At 37.5% G+C, this 25,575-nt stretch overlaps 1 protein-coding gene across 6 annotated transcripts in view; it reads right to left on the minus strand.

The window, feature by feature from the left end:
• The window catches only part of LOC136857976 (uncharacterized), a 162,440-nt gene that overhangs the window by 89,879 nt on the left and 46,986 nt on the right, over positions 1 to 25,575 (minus strand). For all 6 annotated transcript variants that reach the window (XR_011017588.1, XM_068225387.1, XM_068225389.1 and 3 more), the window contains exons 4-5: positions 2,920 to 3,028; positions 2,307 to 2,513 (exon numbers count right to left, since the gene is read on the minus strand). Coding sequence is in view for 5 of the 6 variants with exons in the window: in XM_068225387.1 (XP_068081488.1) it covers positions 2,307 to 2,513; positions 2,920 to 3,028 (316 nt within the window). In the remaining variant the exon portion in view is untranslated. The remainder of the gene's footprint in view (positions 1 to 2,306; positions 2,514 to 2,919; positions 3,029 to 25,575) is intronic.

Genomic DNA, 25,575 nt, shown 5'->3' on the forward strand with positions numbered 1-25,575 from the left:
TATCCACTTCACTAATTCTCTTCTTTGCTAGTCGCTTACCATTTCTAGTAAGATTATTACCAATATCTTCCATTTTTTTATATTTTTGCAAAACTATACAAACTGAGTGATAATACGTGCGTAAACGAGGAATAAACAATGCCTGGTGCGCTTTCACCTTTGACAATGACCACTGGCCAGTCAGTGAATTCGGAATAATACTGTGGCGCCACATGGTGGCACACAAGAAAAATACATAGCTGGAATAGACCCTGAAGTTTACTCTTCACGTAGTACCATATGGCGTCACACCATCTCAAATTTGAAGACCACCGTGATGCCATATGGCGGCACATGGCACCCAACGTGTTAAAAGAGTTTACTGTTGGCTCGTAAATAGCCTTCTTTTCTCAACCGACTGCCCATTGGCTGCCCTTTGTCAAATACAAACCATACATTGGGATCAGTAATACCGCATTTACACAAATAATCCCCGCCGCTGAATAATACCCACACCCTAATTTTAAGAAGGTTCATTTTGAAAAACATGAAATGAACTAAAATTCCTTCCATCAAAAGAGTAACTTAAGCATAAACAAACATTTCATATCACTCCGCGAGGTCAAATATGAACGTAAATTTAACTGATATAGCCGCTTTGCCTAGATGATAAAAATTCATTATCACTGCTATGAAATATATTTGCCATGAAAATTAGCAAGTAGGTCTACTTATGTGACAGTTATTTCATTAATCTGAACTTGCAATAGGTTTAATTCCCTGTTGATTGGAAGATTTGTTTGCTGTTGCATCACTAGAATCATCTCCTAAATTACTTACAAATTCACCACACTCCAGTTTAAAACACTTCTCACAAGCAGTCTCTTTTTACTCGGATAGTAACATGACCAGTGGTGGATAATTCTTTTCGTGCAATGTAAACACTTGAAAGAGACACACCAGCGAATTCGGATGTTAGTTTTGCAATACAGTAAAATGTCATTAATTCAAAGTCTTTTGAACGCATAAATCGGACTTCAAATTACAGAATTAACCGCCAACTCGTACTTCAGAAATGCCAACCCTTGCCGCATCACAAAATATTCTGCATGCAATTAACATGATTCACAGTTTAAAACTTTCAAATGCCCATGAAAACAACTACTTCCAAAATGTATCCAACAAGGTGCATTTACAGTATTCAAATAACGCACTGTTAGCATTTTTAGATGCCTTGTATTTGCATAGAAAGTGCCCATCACCTTTAAAACACCGTGGCTTATCGCACTTTCCTATGACGAGGGGAGAAAGTCTTTCGCTTCCATCTGCATTGCAACACAGTACAGTACCACATATTCGTTTGGGTTCGGCATTAAAGAAACAAAACAACACAGTTTCATCAGCAATGCCAATGTTTGGTGCATACGAATTGATTATAATTATTAGCCACGCTTTTTTTGCCAAGTGTTGACATTGCCAGTGTTCACAGATTCTTCTTCTCTGCACACTGCCTGCTACGTGATATTATGGCGTTCCTTAAAACACTGAATACAAAAGAATTTAGATTTCACTCAAACTTAGCAACTATGACATACACTATAGAGACACAGAAGTGAGTGAAAGTGCCGAAAGCTACCCCTTCCGGAAGACGCGTCCTATCGTGACACAGAGAAATTTGGAATTTAAATTACTCTGTAAAATACTAATTTTTAAAAATTTAAAGGCAATTTAGAATTAAAAGTCTGAATTGTTTTCTGTTTAAATATGGTATATGGGGACAGTTTTCTTGCATTTGCAGGTACACAAAGCATAACTGTACACCCAACATCAAAAACTAGGTGAGCTAGGAGCATGTTGACAACATTGACGCAAATAAAACCCGCACCCCAATTCTGTGCTTAAATATGCAGGGATTATTTGCATAAATACAGTATATCCCAATTTAGTTTTCCTGTCAATCACTATAATAAAAATTCTGCGTGTACTCTGATTTTTTGAAGCACAGTGAACATCCTCACAAACTTCATAGTTCTTCTCAGCCAGCGCTGACGTTATCTTGTTCCTGATTAGGTAGTGTCTCGTATTCTACACGAATTCACCCTGTTGGCAGGAGCCAAGAACATGTGCTAATTGCTGACTGTACTTATTTTTTTGTAAAAGAGAGAAACATTACACATCTTGATTGTACAATGGATAAACTTGCATTATAAATAAGTAAACATAGTAGGTTATGTACAATCCTCCTTCTTCCTGTGCTTATGTATCTTCATAACCCATTTAAGATTTAATAACATAATGTACAAGTAAGTTAATGCCAAATCCATTACCTGAGTATATTGATACCAACAGCCAAGAACAGAAGTGAGGCCAGTTGTACCAAATACTTCATCCAAAGCACTCTGAAGTATGTTTTCATAATCTGCTATGACTATAGATGGCTGCCATTCTGGCTCTTCCTGAAGAATTCGGCGCAGTACTGTGACATATGCCATTCTACTGCACTTTGACATGAGTATTAGAACCACAGGAAAGCCCTGAAAGCAAGAAGATATCTTTGTTAGTACTATTTTGTATGAAGCTGAGTGAGTAATACTAATCTTCTCTTCTTCTTCCTGATACTTTTCTGCTTATGCAGGTCATTCATGTAATACTAATGACTAGCCAAATTAGAAGATAGCATTACTGAAGGACTGCCAAAACAGAAGTGACATTTACTAGATAACAAAACAGTGTTACAGGGAATATGAAATAATACACTGTTGCTGAATCTTAAATCAGTCTTTAATAATTGAATAGCCTCCACTACTCTGGATTTTTTAGTAATAATAGAAAATTGAATATCCAACATCAAACAATTCAACATTGCTCCTATTCTACAAAACACAGTCAGTGCCTCTACCATGTAAAATCTTAGGGTTTCTGTAGCAGCTGACTACTTACATTATCATCCTGCATTGCTGTTATAGTCGTAAGTTGCTGACATAAAGGACTCTTGGGCACACATCTGAAGGTACCATCAATATGGAACACTTCACATTCCTTCAGTAATCTACAAAATATGAAATAAACAATCACATTATAACAATGAAAACTGACTCCAAACATTCCACAAAGCAGCTAGTTAATAATTAGATATTTTAAAGTAAAAATACAGTAAATTTCAAAATGGAAATGCTAGTAAATAATAAATAGTCACAACTTTGAGGACTGGCTGTACTTCTGCTCCATAGAGGGCAGCACATTCTCAATGCATGACGTGACACATGAGTCAAGTTTACTTGCAATACAGATGTAGGATGTTGATGGTACAAACTCTCACCATGGATTGGGGCAATTACAAAAATTGTGTAGCACATACTGTCCTGTATGAGGTAAGCAGATCAATGGGTGAGATATCTAAAATGTTCCAAAAGCTCAAAATCTAAGAAGTTTGTGTACTTGCTGATGATGATGCTTGTTGTTTTAAGGTGCCTAACATCGAAGGTCATCGGCCCAGGTTTGTGTATCACACTATCCAATATTTCTGAGAGACTGGAATGGTAAAGACCACCCCAGGAAAAGAAACCCATTCACAATACAAACTCCAGAATTAGTGAAAGCTGTGGTGAATCACATGTGCAGAAATCTGCTACAAAGACAATCACTGATGGCCTGTGATTTAAAAATATCCAAAAAGTCTATGTCTCATGTATTGGATGGTGACCTAGGGCTATATGCTTACAAACAACACAAAGGAGACCTCCACACGAAAGAACTGAAGTGCCAGAAACTCATAAAAGCAAAGCACTTACTCACACAATATGCAGCAAATGGGCACTGACTGAATCCTTTTCACTGAAGACACAACTAAACTCTATTTCTGCAACAACAGGAAAGAAAAAAAAGAAAGAAAAAAAAAATCAGATAAAATGTACCAGGAGACAGTACTGGAGAGAATGGTTACAAACCTCAACACCACCTTCTTCCAAAGTTAAAACTGGAGCTTACAGCAGGACGCAGCCCCAGCACATAAGGTTCGCACCATGCAGCAGTGCCTTGCAACCTATGTGCAAGAATTTATTTCTACCTATGAGTGTCCTTCTGGAAGTCTGGATCTTAACCCTCTTAACTACAAATTGTGGTCCATACTTTAGAACATGGCTTGTAAGACGAGACACCCAAATATTGCCAGTTTAAAGCACTCTTGTGAAGGCAGCAGTGAAATTCCCTCTTAATGTGGTGTGTATTGCAACTGATGAGTGGCCACTAAGACTTAAGGACTGTATGCAAACCAAAGGTGGTCATTTTGAAAAATAATGTCTGCTTTTTATTCAATAATAGGATACTGAAATATCTCTCACCATTATGTGTGAATTTAATATAAACTTTGTGACAGCATATATGTTAAGACTATGTACCGATAATTTGAAGTTTTAATGAAAATATTAACATGATCTCAGGAATCAGAGGCAGTTTAGCAATAACATACAATGACTGATCACAGTTCAGCAACACATTTCCACATCATGTTATTCTACTTTAGAAACACTGAATCATAAGGCATACAAAAAGATGATAAGAGTAATACAATTTGATAACATTATATAAATCCCCAACTTTCCAATGATATGCATGTTGATATGATGTGGTGAGGATTCCTATAATTTTTTCAATGCCTTTAAACATTTTGCAACTCGTAATCTGCCTGGCTCGCTGTCACTTTGAGATACGATGTTGCTTGGCATGGAAGCATGGAACGGTGTAGTTTGAATTATAGTGCAGAAGTAACTAAGTTTGAATAGTCTGGCAATAACAACACACTAGACTGAACTGCATGAAGTGAGAGCTGAGGACACATAACATAAGGAATGAAAGCACTTGGTGCGCACGACCAAGTAGAGGACAATAAAACACGCCTAAGTTCTCGCTCTCTTTCTCACCAACTAACTGTCCCATTAACCTGAGATTTGTGCTAAATGAATCTTTGAACTATTGTTTTCAGTTCTCCTGCTCAAAGTTTCCAGGGCAACAATTATCCTAATTTTCACTGCACAGTGAAACAACCCATGCAAATACAAGAACATCACTTCCATTTCATATAAAATACGGAGGGTCTGCCATTTCTTGATGGATACAGTACTTTTGTATCCATCTCTTAGCACAGGCCAGAGTAAAGTGTAGCTTCCACCGAAGTCTCAGTCTCATCCATGGCTGTGACAATATGGAAGCTGCTGGGGTATGGGTGGTGCTGAGTAATGACATTCAGAGCATGTCTAGTGCATCTGAGTGTTATGAAAGGTGTTGCTCATAGGGTCAGTCGCGCTGCAATAGCACTTTCTGACCCAGTGAGGAAAGCAATGGCAAACTACCTCACTCCTCATCTTGCCTAGTACGCCTCATTTTTGTGTTGCCATTGGTTTTTGCGGTTTTCTTATAACCGCCTAACTTTTGGTGGTGCTATTTGAGGATCCAACCAGCCTCTGGGCTGATGACCTAACAGACAGACACTTCTCCATTAATAGAGTGTAAGGTAAAAAAAAAAAATAGATATAAAAAATATGTATGTATATATGATCCTAAGGTTGAAATAAATTAATTCCACAATTTCATCCATTTAGTATTAAAAAGCTTATGTTCAAGTCCAGAACAAAAGTAACACACTGCTTTAAGTCACTTTTGTCTGTTGTTCAAAGATTACAGCCTTCACCCACTGAGCCCACATCTGCTACCGATAAACAAGAAGGCAGCTCAGGGACTTTCCTGCTTACAGTACAACGTAGTTTGCTAGAGAGAGAAAGATAGATTGTATCCTCCTTGGAACGATAAGCCACTCCAGAAAGTCACTGTAAATGTCAGGTCTCAGCCAATCACAGAATTTCTACATTCATGTCTTGCAGCTGAGAACAAGATTGTTTAGCCTATCTTCATCAGGAAATTGAAGTTAGTAATTAGTAGTTTAATTCTCTTGTGGATGACTGTAAATTAAGAATATTTCCTAGCAACTCATAAATGGTATTTAATGATGATGATGATGATTATTATTGTTATGATGATGATTGTTATTTAAAGGGGCCTAACAGCAAGGTCATCGACCCAAAATGGTACGAGGTGCAACAAAATGAAACGATAATTAAAACTTCAAAATGTATCCAATGATTAAAATATAAAATGAATGATGAAGAAAAAATGATCATTAATGCAAAACAATCAGTGGACCACAGTGCCTTCTTTTCCGAGATGATGCTTGTTATAAAAAGGGGTCCAAAATCCAGGTCACCGGCCCCTCATAATAGTACTAATCACTAGTAAAGCAGAAGCATGATGTTTCTCCTATAGTGGTACCAATCACAATTAACGTAGACTCACGGTGTTCCTCTTGGTGGTACTAATCACAAGCAATGCAGACCCATTGTATATCACATATAATGGCACCACTCACAAGCAACACAGACTCATGGTGTTCCTCACATAAGGGCACCACTCGCAAGCAACACAGACCCATGGTATTCCTCATCTAGTGGGACTAATCACAGACGCCTGTTTTCCTATGGTGTTCCTCACATAGTGGAACTAATCACAGGCCACGTACACTCTCGGTGCTGCTCACCTGGTGGTACTAATCATACGCAATGCAAACCCACGATGTATCACACATTATGGTACCATCTACAGGCAACACAGACCAACGGTGTTCCTCACATAGTAGTACTAATCAGAGGCAACGTAGATCCATGGTGTTCTTCATATAGTGGTACTACTCACAGGTATTGAAGACCCCTTTTGAAGACAGTGTTCCTCGCACGGTAGTACTAATCAAAAGTAACGTCAACCCATGGTGTTCAGTATGATGAAATTAGAACCATGAGGCATCTTTTCTCGCATGGATATTAGTCCACGCAGACAAGTGAGAGAGAGAGAGAGAGACACACACACACACACACACACATCAGTGGGATACACATGATGGTACTAACCACAGGCAATGCCCACACCATGGATATACGTTACCTAAGAGTAGTACCCTTATGTGAGGATCACCTCAGCTGAATGCAGAGAAATACTAATGAATTCTTTCTGCACTACTTGATACAGTTTATCTCTCGCCAGCTGATTTTAATTCAAAGAAGTAAATGTTTATTACTTGCCCACATACAGGCATGATCATTATACTATTCACATAAGACTTAACTGGTGATTTCATTGTCCTGTGATTCTCTAGCAGAGACAACTCACAGTCCAACTCCATGGATGAATTCAAAGAATAGGCACTGAAATTGCACTCTATATTTAAAAGAACACTAAGGTGCGCTGTATCTAGCGATGAAGGTCCTTTTTTACACTACTACTGCGGGTAGCATTTCAAAAGTTGCTGGGTTCAGACACTGTCCTATGGCGTTCCACACATTAATCAAACATGTGAAAAAGGATGATGATGATGATGATGATGATATTTATTATTATTATTATTATTATTATTATTATTATTATTATTATTATTATTCCAGAGGACAGCGCAGATATTTGCCTAGTGTGGAACGAATGTTTCATTTGAAACCATTTCAAAAAGAGTGGATCTGTGTACTCTAAAAACATCCCAAGTTCGGACGGTGGGCGGACTCTTTCTGAAATACCACTGTACCCACAAATTGGATATATATCAGGATTATTGTCTTTATTCTCCAATTTTCCAATCTTTACTGTTGTTTTGTGTCACCGGCTGCATGCATTTCCAAGGATCTGGCACAGCACATTTACTTTCATTAATGCACTTTGCACTCAAGTAACTTTCACTGTTGCTATCACTACCCTTGAACTCTCATCAATTTTCCAAAACATCATTATTGCCATAATCGTAATCTAAAACACTGTCTATAAGGATTTTCAAACTCTTCAAGTCATTACCGCAATGCCGGTTCTCCTGCAAAATGAATACTAAATACCAATGAAAATTAACTCTTGTTCAACAATCCCAGTGTCACATAGGAATACAGGCAGCATTGTTTACCAACAGTACATGCCCCTAGTTCCTTATAGTGTGCTTTTCTTTGTTTCTTTTATGCTCAATCTACTGTGTCAGGTGGGTGATTTTCTTTTTCGTCATTTGTTTAATTGTATATATTGTCTTTCATTTTTAAAATCTGTTGTGCTCATTGGTATAGCAATGTGTATCATTGTATTCAGTCCTGCTAATTTGTGCACATTCAAGAGGTTCGATTCAATGTCCGTTGTCTGTTGTGTGTGAAGTCTGACTGGGTTTCCTGTATATTTTGTTTGACTTTTTTCTACTGATTGTGATGCCTAAAAATTAGATAAACCGTTTCTCATTCCATTGTGAATTTGATTGGCCTGTGTAAAGAATTTAGTGTGTTTAAAAAGTGCTGCGCATTAGTGATGTCATTGTCATAGAGAATATTATGTCATTTATGTATCTGCTCCAGTGTAAGATCTGTTTCCGAAGCAGAATAAATCTGCATCAAAGAATATCTTAAATCTTGATACAGTGTCATCAACTCCCAACATATGGACAGAATATTAGAAGAGCCTTTCTATAACAAAATACAATCTTTAGATTTGATTTTTACAATGAAGTATGGTAAGGGCAATTATCAGGCTGCACTGAAGTTGTTCCTCTATTGAATTTTGGGAACATATGAGGCAGTATAAACAAGTTTAATACTGAGTTGGAAAGCCATATTCGTAAGAAGATATGTAGGGATAACAGAAACATCTGAAATGAAATGTTCAGGAGGACTTGCAAGAGGAAATAAAAAATTGGAACTACTGCAAATATATCACATACAGTAGTGGAATGTTCTTGGATGTGTTTATTGAAATCTCTCCTTGTTCTATCCTATCACTTCTCAAACCACCCAGAAAAGTATACTGAATCCACACATCTTAACTGTGTTCTCACCAGATGTTAAATATCACTGTGTCTTTTAAAGCACAATTTGATAAACTTAGTATTTATATCCACCCCACGAAACCAATCAATCAATCAATCAATCAATCAATCAATCAATCAATCAATCAATCAATCAATCAATCAATCAATCAATCAATCAATCAGTACTGATCTGCATTTAGGGCAGTTGCCCAGGTGGCAGATTCCCTATTTGTTGTTTTCCTAGCCTTTTCCTAAATGATTTCAAAGAAATTGGAAATTTATTGAACATCCCTCTTGGTAAGTTATTCCAATCCCTAACTCCCCTTCCTATAAATGAATATTTGCCCCAGTTTGTCCTCTTGAATTCCAACTTTATCTTCATATTGTGATCTTTCCTACTTTTATAAACGCCATTCAAACTTATTCGTCTACTAATGTCATTCCACGCCATCTCTCCGCTGACAGCCCGGAACATACCACTTAGTCGAGCAGCTCTTCTTCTTTCTCTCAATTCTTCCCAACCCAAACATTGCAACATTTTTGTAACGCTACTCTTTTGTCGGAAATCGCCCAGAACAAATCGAGCTGCTTTTCCTTGGATTTTTTCCAGTTCTTGAATCAGGTAATCCTGGTGAGGGTCCCATACACTGGAACCATACTCCAGTTGGGGTCTTACCAGAGACTTATATGCCCTCTCCTTTACATCCTTACTACAACCCCTAAACACCCTCATAACCATGTGCAGAGATCTGTACCCTTTATTTACAATCCCATTTATGTGATTACCCCAATGAAGATCTTTCCTTATATTAACACCTAGATACTTACAATGATCCCCAAAAGGAACTTTCACCCCATCAACGCAGTAATTAAAACTGAGAGGACTTTTCCTACTTGTAAAACTCACAACCTGACTTTTAACCTGCATTAATTTTCAAAATATTTGTACAAGAGACTTAACACTAGAAAGACAGAATGACTCACACCACCTAGAAAGACAGAGGGGTCAAAAATGACCCTCGAGTGATACATAAGTTTTATTCCATTAATTGTGAATACACATGCGGAGATATATTTTCTACAATGAAAAAAAAAAATATCAACGATCTTCCTGATTGAATATTAAGTTATATTGTAAACCATACATGCCCATCTGCAGTAAATGTTATGAAATTTGGTAACAGCTTGCCACTCAAGATTGTTTTGAAGGTTATTGTTTCAACACTAAAGATAAAATCACATAAAGTACTCTTTAATTCATTCTGTACATTAATTTCTTCCAGAAATCAGTATCTTGCATTCATTTTCTAATACATGTGAAGACAAACAGGCTATAACTCCATGGCACTTCTCCCTATTCACCCCTACAGATATGTTTGTGTTAGCAAGCCACAATTGAGGCTAGTGACCTGAAATCAGCATGTTTTAAATTAAGGACAGAAAATTTCTCAAATCTACCAAAGAGTCAATAACATACTTCAACATTCAAATAATTAGACACACTTATTCATATTACCTGTTTTCAACCATTGACATGTTGACGCAACAAAAACGATATTGTACATATATGCATGTCTACCCCTTAGTCTCGTTTCCTGATACAAGTCGGGGATGGGATGAGATTACATTATCTGGCATGATTTTACGGCTGTATTCCCTACCTGACACCAACGTCCGTTGAGGAGCTAATGAAGACGAAATGAATGATGGTGAATGAAATTGGATAAGGAGGTGGAAGGAATCGGTGGTGCCCTATGAATAGGAACTGTCCCAACATTCTCCTGAAAGTGAAAATGGAAAACCACAGAAAACTATTCTCAGGACAACCGACGGTGAGGTTCAAACCCACTTATTTCCCTAACGTGGAGCTTGGCTCTATAGCCGTAGTGCATTGACACCTGCAGCCACCCCGCGCTGGGATACTGCACATACATTTGCATGGTTAAAAGTGATCTGACAGAATCTGAGGGGATGTTCTTGTATAACAAAATATGTCATTCTGTTACTGATAATAATTTTTTTTTTTTTTCAAGTATGTTATAAGTAAGCAGGTAAGTAATTCATCTTATTGTGTCCTAAGTGTTACATTTCGTGTTTCAACAGACTGGAAAATGTATCATTTATATCATGTTTCTTAAATATTTGTGCAAATGATTAGAGTAAATGATGTGATTCATTTTCTTTGATAACCTGGAACTCTAACCTCCAAAACATTCATATTTAATAATAATAATAATAATAATAATAATAATAATAATAATAATAATAATAATAATAATAATAGATTTACACATCCCACTAACTACTTTTTTACACTTTTTGGAGATGACGAGGTGCCGGAATTTAGTCCCGCAGGAGTTCTTTTATGTGCCAGTAAATCTACCAACACAAGGCTAAATTATCTGAGCACCTTCAAATACCACCGGACTGGGCCATGACTGAACCTGCTAAGTTGGAGTCCGAAGGCCAGCGCCTCAATCATCTGAGCCACTCACCCCAGCAGATTCGTATTTATACCTCCAACAGGAGAGCAAAAAATCTTGAAAGATTCATAAACCATGATACATGCTAGGTTACAAAGGAATGTAATTAACACGTTGGGTGCCACATACTGCCATATGGTGTCATGCTGGTCTCCAAATCTGAGACGGTGTGACATCACATGGCGGCACAGCAGAGTTTTGGGCGCTGTGGTGTTGAAGATCAGCTGTGCCATCTATGCATGTTACGCTGATACTATGTGCAGGGCAAACTACATGGCCTACTCCAGCTATGTACTTCTATTGTGTGTCATTATATGGCACCACAGTATTCTTCTAAAGTCACTGACTGGTCAATAGTGAATCTCGCAATTGCATGCACGCCAAACATTGTGGATTCCTTGTTCACATTTAAATTAGCAAGTTACACATATAATTATGCAACAAGAAAGGATTTGTATGCAAATGCAAATTTTGTTTGCCAATAGGTAGACCTCCAAAACTGACAAGAAAGTGTGTTTGAAGGAGAAATTGAACAAATTATGTTTAATAGTGAGTTTAATTGTGCATATATATGCATATTTGCATATATTTGAGATGAATGCAAAGATTTCAAATTTAGGATTTATTGTGAATGTTTTTGACTTTTATGATACATATTTTAATACGTTTCACATACAGTCTTCAAGAAAATGTAAAGTAATTGATGCCGTGAACTCTTTCGGAATGAGTGGCCTTGTTCTAAATGAACAATACAGCTGTGGTAAGATTTCAAGAGAAGCTAGAAACACATGAGTTGCATCTTAATGATTTGCTGGAGATTATGGAGAAAGTGAAGCGTGAACTGAAAACCCGGACTCCAATTGCAAACAAAATATTGTGATGTCCTCAAACGAAATCTGAGCTACAACATCACAGTAGCTATAAACAAATTTTTGGCTGGTATTAATAATGTGAATCTACCAAAATGTTTAACACCTACAGTCACTCCCGAATTGAAGTACTGTCCTGTCACATTCGTAGATGTAGCAAGATCATTCATTCTCCGCATTTAAGTTCATTTTAACAGAAAAACACCACAGATTTAGAAAAGTCGTAGTGTACTGCAAAGCAAACTATTTGTGATTTATCACATGTATTTTAATAGTGAACACTGATAGACTGATACGGCTTACAAACTATGCAATAGTGGAACAACCATAGCTGTAAGTAGAGTGCGACAGTTTGTTTTTCATTCACTTCTTTATTCATGATCATGATTTTATGTATTGCTGTTGTTGAATCACAGAATCTTATGTTTGCACTTCATAAAAGTGTTTAATGCATGAAAATAACTGCATACCTAAATGCATATTTCACCACTTTTTGCATGCTTATATTGGTGATTTATACAGCATATGAATCTGATGTCTAGTCATAACAATTTAAGCCTGCTAAAGCCACAGAAATGGTGTCAGAAAATTTAAGCCATGCAATGACACAAACAACATCTACAAAACAAAGGTATATACTAGTTAAGCTACCTTTAACAATCAGCTTCCATTGTAATGAAATTTAACAACCCATACCTGGACAGTGGTAGCTTTCTCTACGCTGACAGTTACTACACATTAACTGAGTTAGCAGAGGTGCTACTGAAACACAAGACACATTTTACCGGCAAGATAACGAAAAACAAAAACAAACAAAAAAAAGGTTTAACAAAGGATATTGCAAATGTAAAGCTCAAATATGTTAACCCACTTGCATCATCTGATGGGCTGTGGTCGCACACTGTATTTTGGTGCATGAATCACATGACAAGCTCAGCTTGCAATGAAGCAGTGTCTCGCTTGTATTTGTATATTAAATACCCTATGCAATGTAAGTTCTCACAATACACACTGTAAGGAACTAAAGACGTGTACTGTTGGTAAACAATGCTGCATGTATTCCTATGTGACACTGGGATTGTTGAACAAGAGTGCACAGTATTCAGTATTCATTATGCAGTAGAACCGGTATCGCAGTAATGACTTCAAGAGTTTGAAAATTCTTGTAGAAAGTGTTTTAGATTGCGATTATGGCAATAACGCTGTTTTGTAAATTTAATCTGAATTCAAGGGTAGTGAAAGTTACGTGAATGTATATACTGTAGATACATTTTGTGGATACAGTGGTGTTTCAGAAAGAGTCCGCCTACCGCTCGAACTTGGGAATGTTTTTAGAGTGCATGGATCCACTCTTTATTGAAATGATTTCAAATGAAACATTTATACCATACATTCAAAGAATTAAGTATGGATAAGTCATAACATTCAATGGCATTAATGCAAAATTTAAGTGACAGGTACACTCTCACTGATGGGGAAACTAAATCTCCTTCCACAGTCAACAATGCAGCCATTTATTGTGATCAAAAGATAAGAATTTCATGATTATTGGTCCTTATTGAACTGTGAATTCAATAATAGTTAAATATTTTATATTTAATATCCACCTTTTCAATACAAATTATAAATGATATAATCAAAATCGACTTTCAACCTATTAGGTCGTGTTACATATATTTAGTACGTGTTGAAGAGATGTTAAGTACAGAACAAAAATGGCCAACCAGACACCAGTGGGATCCAAACCCACAACCTGCGATTCATTCATCGTATTCACATGAACTGAATGAATAGTTTTTTATGTACATAACCCAGATATTTTAATATCATAAGAAGACACCTTGATTTTGGCTCAGTTAACGTTTGAACAGACTACAACATGTTTAAAGAGCCAGCTTCGATTGCATTTCTATGCGTTAACTGCAACCTATGTTTTATGATTATCTATCAAAAGCAGCTTTTAATATATTGCAGCGCACCAACATTTTACGAACCTCTATTAAAAGCAACTCTTTAAAAGCAAAATTCTTTATACAGAAGAGCCTTCTCTATAACTTCAATCCCATTTCTATGCGTGAACCGCGACCAACATTTTATGAATATCTATGAAAACAACTTTTTAACATAGAGCAGCAATCCAGCATTTTAGGAACCTCTACTAAAGGATTTCTTTAACCCTGCAAATGCCAATGCTATATTCTGTAGTGCCAGACGTTAATGCTGAAAATGTAATGGTTTAGAAAATATTTTATAAAATTGGTAAATATTATCAGAAATCAACAACACATGCACAATTTTGATCAGAAAGAGTTGTTTCAAAATAAAAAGGCATATGAAAAATGAAAGTGATAGAACTATTGATCTCTTACAGAAATCAAAAATTTTGTTGGTATTAATTTTTGATATCTTGAAAACACAAAGTGAAATTGCACAAAAAAGGTTATCATAACAAAAAAGTGAAATATACAAAATGTTCCTTATACAGTGTTGAAATAACACTGGAATATGTGTACATAATTAGCACTCCTAGAACACTTTATATCAAAACAGGACAAAAATAAAATGCTCTGTTTTTTTCTTGCAGTTTCTTCTTATTCTAATTCTACTTCCTCTTCCTGAGATTTCTTCCTTCTGTGTCCCCTTGGTCTGAAGAAGTGCTCTAACTGATCCCAGCATGTTTCATGGACTTCCACATTACATCCTGGACACCAATGTCTGGATTGCCTTCGCTTTTCTGCTGTCTTCACACATACACCGCACTTCCTCAGTTGTGTGCCAGGCAATCTAGCATAATAATGCTTGGAATCAGGAGGGGTGTTTCATGAAGATGTAAGTGGTGAAGTAGTAGTAGCTGTAGGAACACATAGGTTTTCAATAATTTCACCTATGTAGTCCACATGCTCAAGTATCTTCTCGATGTCGGTGTTGCTACAGTAAACAATGTACACATTCAGCAAAGACATGGCCATAAAATTTTGGAATATTTTTGTCCAATATCTTCTGGTTCCATGGTTTGAACAAACATGATATACCTTCTGATCTGATGCATCTACTCCTTCCCATGTACTTGTTGTAGCTGAGAACGTGGAGGGGTTTGTATACTTCATTACCATTTTTCTGTTTAGTAATGCAGTATCTACTGTACATGAAAACCGGTACTGAGGCTGTAAACAGGTTTTCTTTGTTTTCTTTTCCTTGAAACCACAAACAAGAATGTCTCTTTTCCTGTAGAATATGGACCCTCCAGGTTGCAGTTTAGTTTTCACAAGTTCAGGGATGGCAACTATTGCAGAGTTGGAATGGACAGCCCCTGTTGGAGCCACCTTGACTTGCAGTAGCATTTCAGCTAGGGGAACTTTTGTATAAAAGTTATCTGTGTACAAATGATAGCCTTTATTATGGAGACCACGCTGCTCTACAATGTGGGTTGCCACTTTCTGAGTCATACCATTTGCATCCCCAGTTGCAAAGAAATATTTCCCATTGTACAATTCACCGTGCAATGAATAAACGGGGCTCTATTCTTCATTGCCACAAGTGATTATCTAATAATACTTCCTGCATTGGCACGTGAAGTCTCTTCCACAAGGCATTGAAATGATCCAGTACAGGGCGCAATTTATGCCATGGATCATACCCTGGACTGTCTCTTGGAATGGCTGTGTCATTATTAATAGCACGCAGTATCCGACTTATAAAGCCGGCCCCGTGGTGTAGGGGTAGCGAGCCTGCCTCTCGCCCGGAGGCCCCGGGTTCCATTCCCAGCCAGGTCAGGGATTTTTCTCTTGACCTGAAGGCTGGTTCAAGGTCCACTCAGCCTACATGATTAGAATTTAGGAGCTATCTGAGAGGAGATGGCGGCCCCGGTCTCAAAAGCCCAGAATAACGGCCGAGAGAATACATCGTGCTGACCACACAACCCCTCATAATCTGCAGGTCTTCGGGCTGAGCAGCAGTCGCTGGGCAGGCCAAGGCCCTTTCAAGGGCGTTAAGTGCCATAGGGTTTGGTTTAGTTTTTTGGTTTTAGTATCATTTTCTGATTTATCAATTGAAATTCATTCCTTGACATAGATCTTGAAAAGAAAGGTTGGTTCTGGGAAGGGCGTGTCCCAATGACATTTCTCATCCTTTCTAGGATAGAGGCCCATATTTAACACAGCAAAACAGACTTTAATCTTTGAAAAGTAACAGGTTTGAATTTCTTAATTCTACTGTGAGGATGTGACTGAAAATACTCTAAATTTCCATCAAACAGCTTTTGTTCATATCTGTTAGTTTCTTTGACAATTAAATCCCACAACTCATAAGGGAAAAAAAACACTGAAATATTCTATCTCATTAGCATTATGAGGGACTTGAGCCTGTAAGCTTACTGCTCTAGCAACAAAATTTACAGAATTCCTTGGAATTTCAGGATAAGTCACCTTTTAAAACCTATTTGGAAAATGTACAGGCCTACTTACATGTGCACAATTAAGTCTGGTCTGCAATGGTGTATCGTCATCTGATAAATTATCTACACTTCCTCCTATCCTACCTCACTTGTATTTTCAATGTCCTCAGAATCATTTTCACTATCAATTTCACCATCTTCAAAATTACTAAAGTCACTACCCTCATCAAAAGCTCGTAAAATATCTGATTCACATAGCAACGTTTTTGATTTCGACGCTGCCATCTTTGTTTACTACAGTCACACGATAACAACTAGATATTAGATTTTTATAGACATGTAATTCCAACAAATACTTTTTTAAAAAGCACCAATAGTGGTGATAAGTGTGAACTAGAGGCATTCAAGTTTGATGTAGTTCAAATGTTTCACCAACAGATGGCATAACAGTCAAGAAAACAAACTTTCACCGAGGATCTCAATAAGCGATCCTGGCATCACAGGAAGGCACAGTGAGTCAATTTTAGCGATCCTTGGCACTTCTTGGGTTAACACAGTGCAACGAAAATCTTGAATATTACCTTATTTCTCATATGGTATGTACATGTTGTTGCCTGAGTCATCAGTACAGAGACTGGTTTGATGCAGCCCTCAATGCAACCCTATCCTGTGCTAAACTTTTCATTTCTACGTAACTATGTAACTATTGCATCCTACATCTGCTTTAATCTGCTTGTCATATTCATACCTTGGTCTATCCCTACTGTTCTTACCACCTACACTTCCTTCAAAAACCAACTGAACAAGTCCTGGGTGTCTTAAGATGTGTCCTATCATTCTACCTCTTCTTTTTGTCAAATTTAGCCAAATCGATCTCCTCTCACCAATTTGATTCAGTATCCCTTCATTCGTGATTCGATCTATCCATCTCACCTTCAGCATTCTTCTGTAACACCACATTTCAAAAGCTTCTATTCTCTTTCTTTATGAGCTAGCTATCGTCCATGTTTCACTTCCATACAATGGCACACTCCACATGAAAGTCTTCAAAAATATATTTCTAATTCCTATATCAATGTTCGAAGTGAGCAAATTTCTTTTCTTAAGAAAGCTCTTCCTTGCCTGTGCTAGTCTGCATTTTATGTCCTCCTTACTTCTGCCATCGTTAGTTATTTTACTACCCAAGTAACAATATTCAATTACTTCCTTTAAGACTTCCTTTCCTAATCCAATAATTCCTGCATTACCTGCCTTCGTTAGACTGCACTCCATTACTTTTGTTTTGGACTTCTTTTTATCATCTTGTACTCATTACCCAAGAGTTCGTCCATACCATTCAGCAGCTTCTCGAGATCTTCTGCAGTCTCAAATAAAATAACAATATGATCGGCAAATCTCAAGGTTTTGATTTCCTCTCCTTGGATTGTGATTCCCTTTCCAAATTCATCTCTGATTTCCTTTACTGCCTGTTCTATGTAAACATTGAAAAGGAGGGGGACAAACTGCAGCCTTGCCTCACTCCTTTCTGGATTGCTGCTTCTTATCACTGCAATACCAATATAAATGGCCCGTTATTGGACATTATAAATTTTCCAGCTAACTCATTCCTGGTTGACAACGTTTTGCCCTCATGTGCTAGGTTGGGCTCATCAGTTGGTACCTAGCACACCTACCAAGACGCAGGCTAGTGCATACTGTGGAGGTCACTGCGTAGGCTACTTAGAGCCACCGGCAGTCCCAATGTACTATGAGAGACTTTGTCTCTTTACCAAAAATTGATGCCTGCTTGGCTATCAGACGATATAGATGTTGATTCTCATAGGGAATCTGAAATATTTGTCCCGAATGAGTAAATTTATAATACCAATATAAATGGTCCGTTATTGTACATTATAAATTTTCCAGCTAACTCATTCCTGCTTGCCAGCATTTCGCCCTCATGTGCTAGGTTGGGCTCATCAGTTGGTACCTAGCACAACTATCAAGACGCTGGCTAGTGCATACCGTGGAGGCCATTGTGTAGGCTACTTGGAGCCACCGGCAGTGCCAATGCACTATGAGACCATAAATTTACTCATTCGGGACAAATATTTAAAATTCCCTATGGAAATCAACATCTATATCATCTTATCACTGCAGACTGATTTTTATACAGATTGTAGATAATTCTTCATTCTCGGTATCTGATCCCAATCACCTTAAGAATCTTAAATAGCTTGGTCCAATCAACATTATCGAATGCCTTTTCTAGATCTACAAATGCCATGTACGTGGGTTTGTCATTCTTGATTCGATCCTCTAAGATCAGATGTAAAGTCAGGACTGTTTCACGTGTTTCTACATTTCTTCTGAAGCCAAATTGATCTTCTCCCAACGAAGCTTCAACTTTTTTCCATTCTTCTGTAAATAATACGTGTTAAAATTTTGCAGGCATGAGATACTAAACTAATGGTGTGTTAGTTTTCACACCTGTCAGCACCGGCTTTCTTGGGAATAGGTATAACAACATTCTGCCGAAAATCGGATGGGACTTCTCCTGTCTCATACATCTTACACACTAAATGGAATAACCTTGTCATGCTGGTTTCTCCTAAGGCAGTCAGTAATTCAGAGGGAATGTCGTCAATTCCAGGTGCATTGTTCCAATTTAGGTCACTCACAGCTCTGTCAAAATCTGACATCAAAATTGGGTCTCCCATTTCAGCAACATCAACAGCCTCTTCTTGTTCCAGAACCATACCATCTACGCCCTTATCTTGATCCAACTGTTGGATATGTTCCTGCAATCTTTCTGCTTTGTCTTCTCTCCCTAGAAGTGGCTTTCCATCTGAGCTCTTAATATTCATACACCTAGATTTCCTTTCTCCAAAGGTTTCCTTGATTTTCCTGTAACCGAGCTCGATAGCTGTAGTCGCTTAAGTGCGGTCAGTATCCAGTAATCGGGAGATAGTGGGTTCGAGCCCCACTGTCGGCAGCCCTGAAGATGGTTTTCGTGGTTTCCCATTTTCACACCAGGCAAATGCCGGGGCTGTACCTTAATGAATGCCACGGCCGCTTCCTTCCAATTCCTAGGCCTTTCCTATTCCATCGTCGCCATAAGACATATCCGTGTCGGTGTGACGTAAAGCAAATAGCAAAAGATTTTCCTGTATGCAGAATCTACCTTTCCCAGGACCATACAACCTTCGACATCCTTGCACTTCTCCTTCAGCCATTCTTCCTTAGCTGCTCTGCACTTCATATCCACTTCATTCTTTAATCGCCTGTATTCTTTTCTGTCCTCTTCATTTCTAGCATTCTTGTATTTTCTTTGTTCATTGATCAGATCTAGTATCTCTTGAGTTATCCATTGATTCTTAGTTGATCTTTCCTTTCCTCCTAACATCTTTTCAGCAGCCCTACTGACCTCATTCTTCATGGCTGTCCATTCTTCTACTGTGTTTCATTCAGCCTTTCCATTTAGTCCTTGTGCAACATGTTCCTTGAAACAACCAGTCACATTCTTTTCTTTCAACTTGTCTAGATCTCATCTCACTCGAATCCTTCCCTTCTTCAATTTATTCATGGCATTTCATGACCAACCAGTGGTGATCAGAGTCACGTCTGCTCCTGGGTAAGTTTTTCAATCCAACACCTGGTTTCTGAATCTGCCTAATCATAATGAAGTCTATTTGATACCTTCCAGTGTCTCCAGGTCTCATCCATGTGTACAGCCGTCGTTTGTGGTGTTTCAACCAAGTATTAGCAAGGACTAAATTGTGATTGGTGCAGAATTCAACCAGCAGACTTCTTTCGTTCCTTTGTCCCAACCCAATTTCTACTATTATATTACCTTGTCTTCTTTGGCCTACCACTGCATTCCAGTCTCCCATCACAATTAGATTCTCGTCACCTTTTAATACTGTATTAAATCTTCTATCTCTTCATATATTCTTTCGATTTCCTCATCATCCGCTGAACTAGTAGACATATAGACCTGCACTACTGTGGTGGGCATTGGTTTGGTGTCTATCTTGACGACAATAATTCTTTCACTATGTTGGTCGTAGTAGCTTACCCGCTGTCCTATTTTCTTATTCATTGTTAAACCAACTCCTGCATTTCCCCTGTTCGATTTTGTGTTGATATTTCGGTGGTTGCCTGACCAAAAATCTTGTTCTTCCTGCCAACGTACTTCACTTATACCAACTACATCTAACTTTAGTCTATCCATCTCCCTTTTCAGATTCTTTAATCTACCACAACGATTCAAACTTCTAACATTCCACGCTCCGACTCGCAGAATGTCAGTATCCATCTTCCTGATGATCGCCCCCTCTCGTGTAGTCCCCACCTGGAGATCCGAATGGGGGACTAGTTTACCTCCGGAATATTTTACCCGGGAGGAAGCCATCATCAGTACATCATTCAATACAGAGAGAGCTGCATGTCCTCGGAAGTTAGTTACAGCTGTAGTTTCCCCTTGCTTTCAGCCGTGTAGCAGTATCAACACAGCTAAGAAATGTTGAGTATTATTACAAGGCCATATCAGTCAATCATCTAGACTGCCGCCCTTGCAACTTCCGAAAGGCTGCTACCCCCCTTTCGATGAACCATTCCTTAGTCTGATCTCTCAATAGATACCCATCCAATATGGTTGCACCTGCAGCTCGGCTATCTGCTTCATTGCGACACGCAAGTCTCCCCACCGCGGCAAGGTCACATGATTCGCAGAGGAGGGGTATGTACATGTCGTTTATAATATTACTGACACTACACTGCATCTTCCATTGCTTAAACTTTATACAGAAATTATTTTATTCAACCAGCCATGACTTAAAATTCTATTGATTGTACGTACAGTTTTTTAAGTCCATTGTGCAGTTACATTGTTTATTTTATTCGATACATTTGTATAATTTGCTTCAAGGCTGATGAAGACCTACGATTTAGGTCGAAACTAGTCCCTGAATGATAATATAAATGTGTATCATCTATAATTAGTATTGAAAAGGTGGACATTAAATATAAAAAAATTTATTGTGACTTGAATGGGTTAATGTGAGCAGTTTGAAAAATATTTTCAAACTAGTAGCGTTATTCAGATTTAATACGAGTACCTTTTAGCATTTTCTTTGTAGTTTTCATAATTCATAATTCATATTACATATTCTTCTAAGTCATTAAAGTCATCGGAAGGCACATCATCTACAACTTTCCTCAACCACTCTGAATTTTCTGGAGTCATAAAATTGAGCAGGGACAATATGTCATTCTTTTTTACCAACTTCAGTGCAGGAGGCAACACTTTGTTTAAGTTTAAATCCTCTTTACGTTCAATACGAGTTAACATTAAACGGCTGTGATAACAAGCCACTATAAGTTTCACTTGCTGACATTGTTGTTGCGTTGTAGGACAGCCTTACATATTTCTATTCTGAAAATACAGTTTTTGCTACTTGGTCTAGCTAAGAAAAAGGACTCCAACCACTCCGACCAATCATCAATAAAGCTGTCTGCTTCAATAACCTCAAATGGACAAGGATGTTTTCTGCTTTGTTTCATGAGCTGAAAGTACTAATTAACGTTTTCAACAGTTTCCACTTGTTTTATTAGAGTTCCATAAAGTTAAAAATTACGATCACATTGATTGTATGAGTAGCCACGCACAGGGAACAAATGTGTAATGTGCACATTGTAGGCTTTTGTAAGCCAAGCACAAAACCGAACTACAGTTATGTTCTTGTTTTGCATGTTATAATTCTCATATTTAGGTCCGTATTGAAATGTACAATGAAGTCAAATAAATATTAAAGTTTATTTATTCCACCTGTTCAATACATAAAAAAATTATGAATTAAATAAAATTACAGGGACATGTTTTGCCCTTTAATTATGGGCATCTTCAGCCTTAATCTCAAACTGAAAGTTGATTAAGCAGGTACCTGATTGGAATTAACTTACATATGAATGTGAAGGAAATGTGCAAAATGCTTGACAATACTTATGAAATTCTTAACATCAGGCCTTAATAAAGTCTAAAATACAAATATTCATAAAATTATACACTTTCTTGAATGTAGTTAAGAAATTCTTGAAATGAGGCCTTAATGAAGTTTAAAATACAAGTAGTCGTGAGTTTATACACTAGAGGAAACTTTTGTATCTTAAACAGATTGAATGTCACTAGGCCTATAATAATCACATCAAGTGGGTTTTATAATAAATGTGAAGTGATAAAACTGTAGTTTTCTAGAAGCATGAGAGAAGAAGAGTGCTTGAAGGTAAGTTGCTGTGTTAAATGTTAGCAGGAAGGAACGGCTGTAGTCTCTTGTGTAGAGTTGTAAGGGAAGTTTGGATTGAAGTCTGTAACAATAGGAAATTTTCATGTTAAAGAATGAATTTGAATGAAAGGAGAGTTTAAAGAGAAATCGAAGTGTGTAAAACCACTTACCTTTTTATTAACGTTGAAATTGGTTGACGTAAAGAAGATTCGGAGAGAAAACGTTGTGTGTAATTCCTTTTATTTTCAATTCAAGCAAAGCATGGTTAAATGATCAACAGAGGAAAACAGAAAAATCTTGAGAGGAACTAATTAATGCCAGAAGACAAACAGCTAAAGAAATTAGGACAATTAAAAGTAATTATCAAAAGGAAATGCTTAACAGTATAGAGGAAACATTCAATCAGCATAAAACAAGGGACTATTACAAAACATTCAAGCAATATCAATCTAAGTTTACCCCTCCCACACTTATGTTAAGAAATAAAAATTGAAAAATGGCACACAATAATCAAGATAATGCTAACATCCTTGCAGAATACTTTAAAGAGTTACTTGATTGTGAGGATCCTGTGGAACATTTAGAATTTGACCCTAATCCAAAAAATAAAACTCCATTACAAAAGATTATACCACCAGTTTACAATGAAGTGAAAACAGCAATTAATGCACTTAAAAACTACAAAGCAGCAGGAGAGAATCAAATAGTAGCAGATATATGGAAGAATGCTAATGATCAGACTATTCAAAACCAAATAGCTTAATATGATAATAGTGGAAACTCTCCTCACTTAGCACGCAGAGCAGCGGCGACAGCACGTAGTGCTGCCATCTAGCGGCTCGCGCAGGGAACACTAACATAACGCGCCATTCAAACACTACACATTTCGACTTCCAACCCAACGAAACACAGATTTTAAGACGTTTGCGTCGTTCTTGTAACATAATATAGGGAAGGAAAAAGGTGGATGTTGATCTGAATGAACCAGTGATAAGAATAAAACAAATGTATTATCAAATTAAAACATTAGATCGCCATGTTATGACTAGGGCCTACAGTCTTCAAGACCAAATCACACATGCAATATCTTTTTAAAACTGGTGTTTTTACAGGCAATATTTTTCGCTGTTGAGCCATTGGTTCTATTCACATATGCCTTTATAACAACTTTGAAATACTTGTCAGTCAGTAATTTTACACAGCTGTTACATAAGCCTACACTACATTCATTCAATGACAAAAACCTGTCATTTAATTTTCTTCTAATCCCATCTTTGCTTTCTAACAAAAACTAAAAAAGAAACTATCTTCAAATGTTCTTGATATTTTAGCATCTAACTTTCCCCCACAAATATTCGGAAACATAATTTTAGAATTGTCATACTTTTTCATTTCTATGTGCAAGTTTCCCTTGCTATAATAATTATCATAAGATGACAATACATCCTTTCACTCAGCATGGGGAAATTTGCTACATGCTCAGCCCATGACATAATTGTCTGCATTTTCCTGTATTATATCATAGTCATAATCAGTTACCTGATCACTTACCTCACACTGTCGAGTGACATTAGCATCAAAATTGCACTTCATCACATCATTATGAGTCAGTAGAAAGTCTGCAATATCAGATTCACAATTGCTGTCATCAGAAGCACAGATCAATTGACTTATCATAACACTCCTTATGGCACTGCGAAATTTTGTTGCATCTGGAGTTACACTGTTACCTCCTCCTCTTGCTCTGATGATGGAAAATATGTTTTCAATGCAGTTCTGTGTGAGCCTCCTTGTTAGCAAATAATGAAAACCATAATCACTATATAATTCAGACCACAATAGTTTCAGTGCAGAAATATTGTCTATCCAACCCTGAATACAGAGAGGGTTGCCTTTGCGGTTATTCAAAACTTTGAGTTGTTTTAGACAATCACAAATTTCATCCAGCTTTTTCATATGCCCTCAGTCATTGTTTAAGGGTCTCCTGTACTCTTTGGGGCTACTGAGACTCCAAGAATTAAAAATATCAGACAAACCATCACACATTTCTATAAACTCTGCAGTGTTTGCAGCACTTGATTGCAAATAATTGAATGACACATGAACTAGGATTCCAGAAGCTACAGAATGGCTGAGGACCCTGGTGGCTAAACATACCCTCATACCTTTCATCTAAATCTGCCCTTCTGCTCGTCACCCACTGAGTACACCTAAAAATCGATTAAATTCATAGGTTTAATCATAACAATATTTTAACGAAAGTATGTTCTCATAAATAGAAAAAATACCGGCACGTAAACATTTTAACAGGTAGGCCTATACTTGCAGCACTTTGTTGTTAGGAAATCTGTAAAACGGCTTGCGATCACTTTGTCTTCTGTAATGAAAACACCCATACACAGCACAAATAACTCCTCTTCCTGCCATTTCCAAAATCGTGATACATAACAAGCACAAAACTATCTGAAGTACAAATAAGACACTTCTGGCGTACACAGCTGACAGCAGTAGCAAGAGTAGTTAGCCCCTCAAACCACTAGATGGCACGCAGAAGCGGTGTCGCCAGTTTCTCGCTGGAGTTTCCACTATTATCATATTAAGCTATTTGTCAAAACCTACATAAATACATCATTGATATTTGGAACACGGAGAAGCTTCCCGAGGAATGGAATACAGCGATAATCCACCCACTGTATAAGAAAGGTGATTGCTCCGATCCAAA

The sequence above is a fragment of the Anabrus simplex genome, chromosome 1 (assembly GCF_040414725.1).
Source record: "Anabrus simplex isolate iqAnaSimp1 chromosome 1, ASM4041472v1, whole genome shotgun sequence".
In the NCBI taxonomy this organism is placed as follows: Eukaryota; Metazoa; Arthropoda; class Insecta; order Orthoptera; family Tettigoniidae; genus Anabrus; species Anabrus simplex.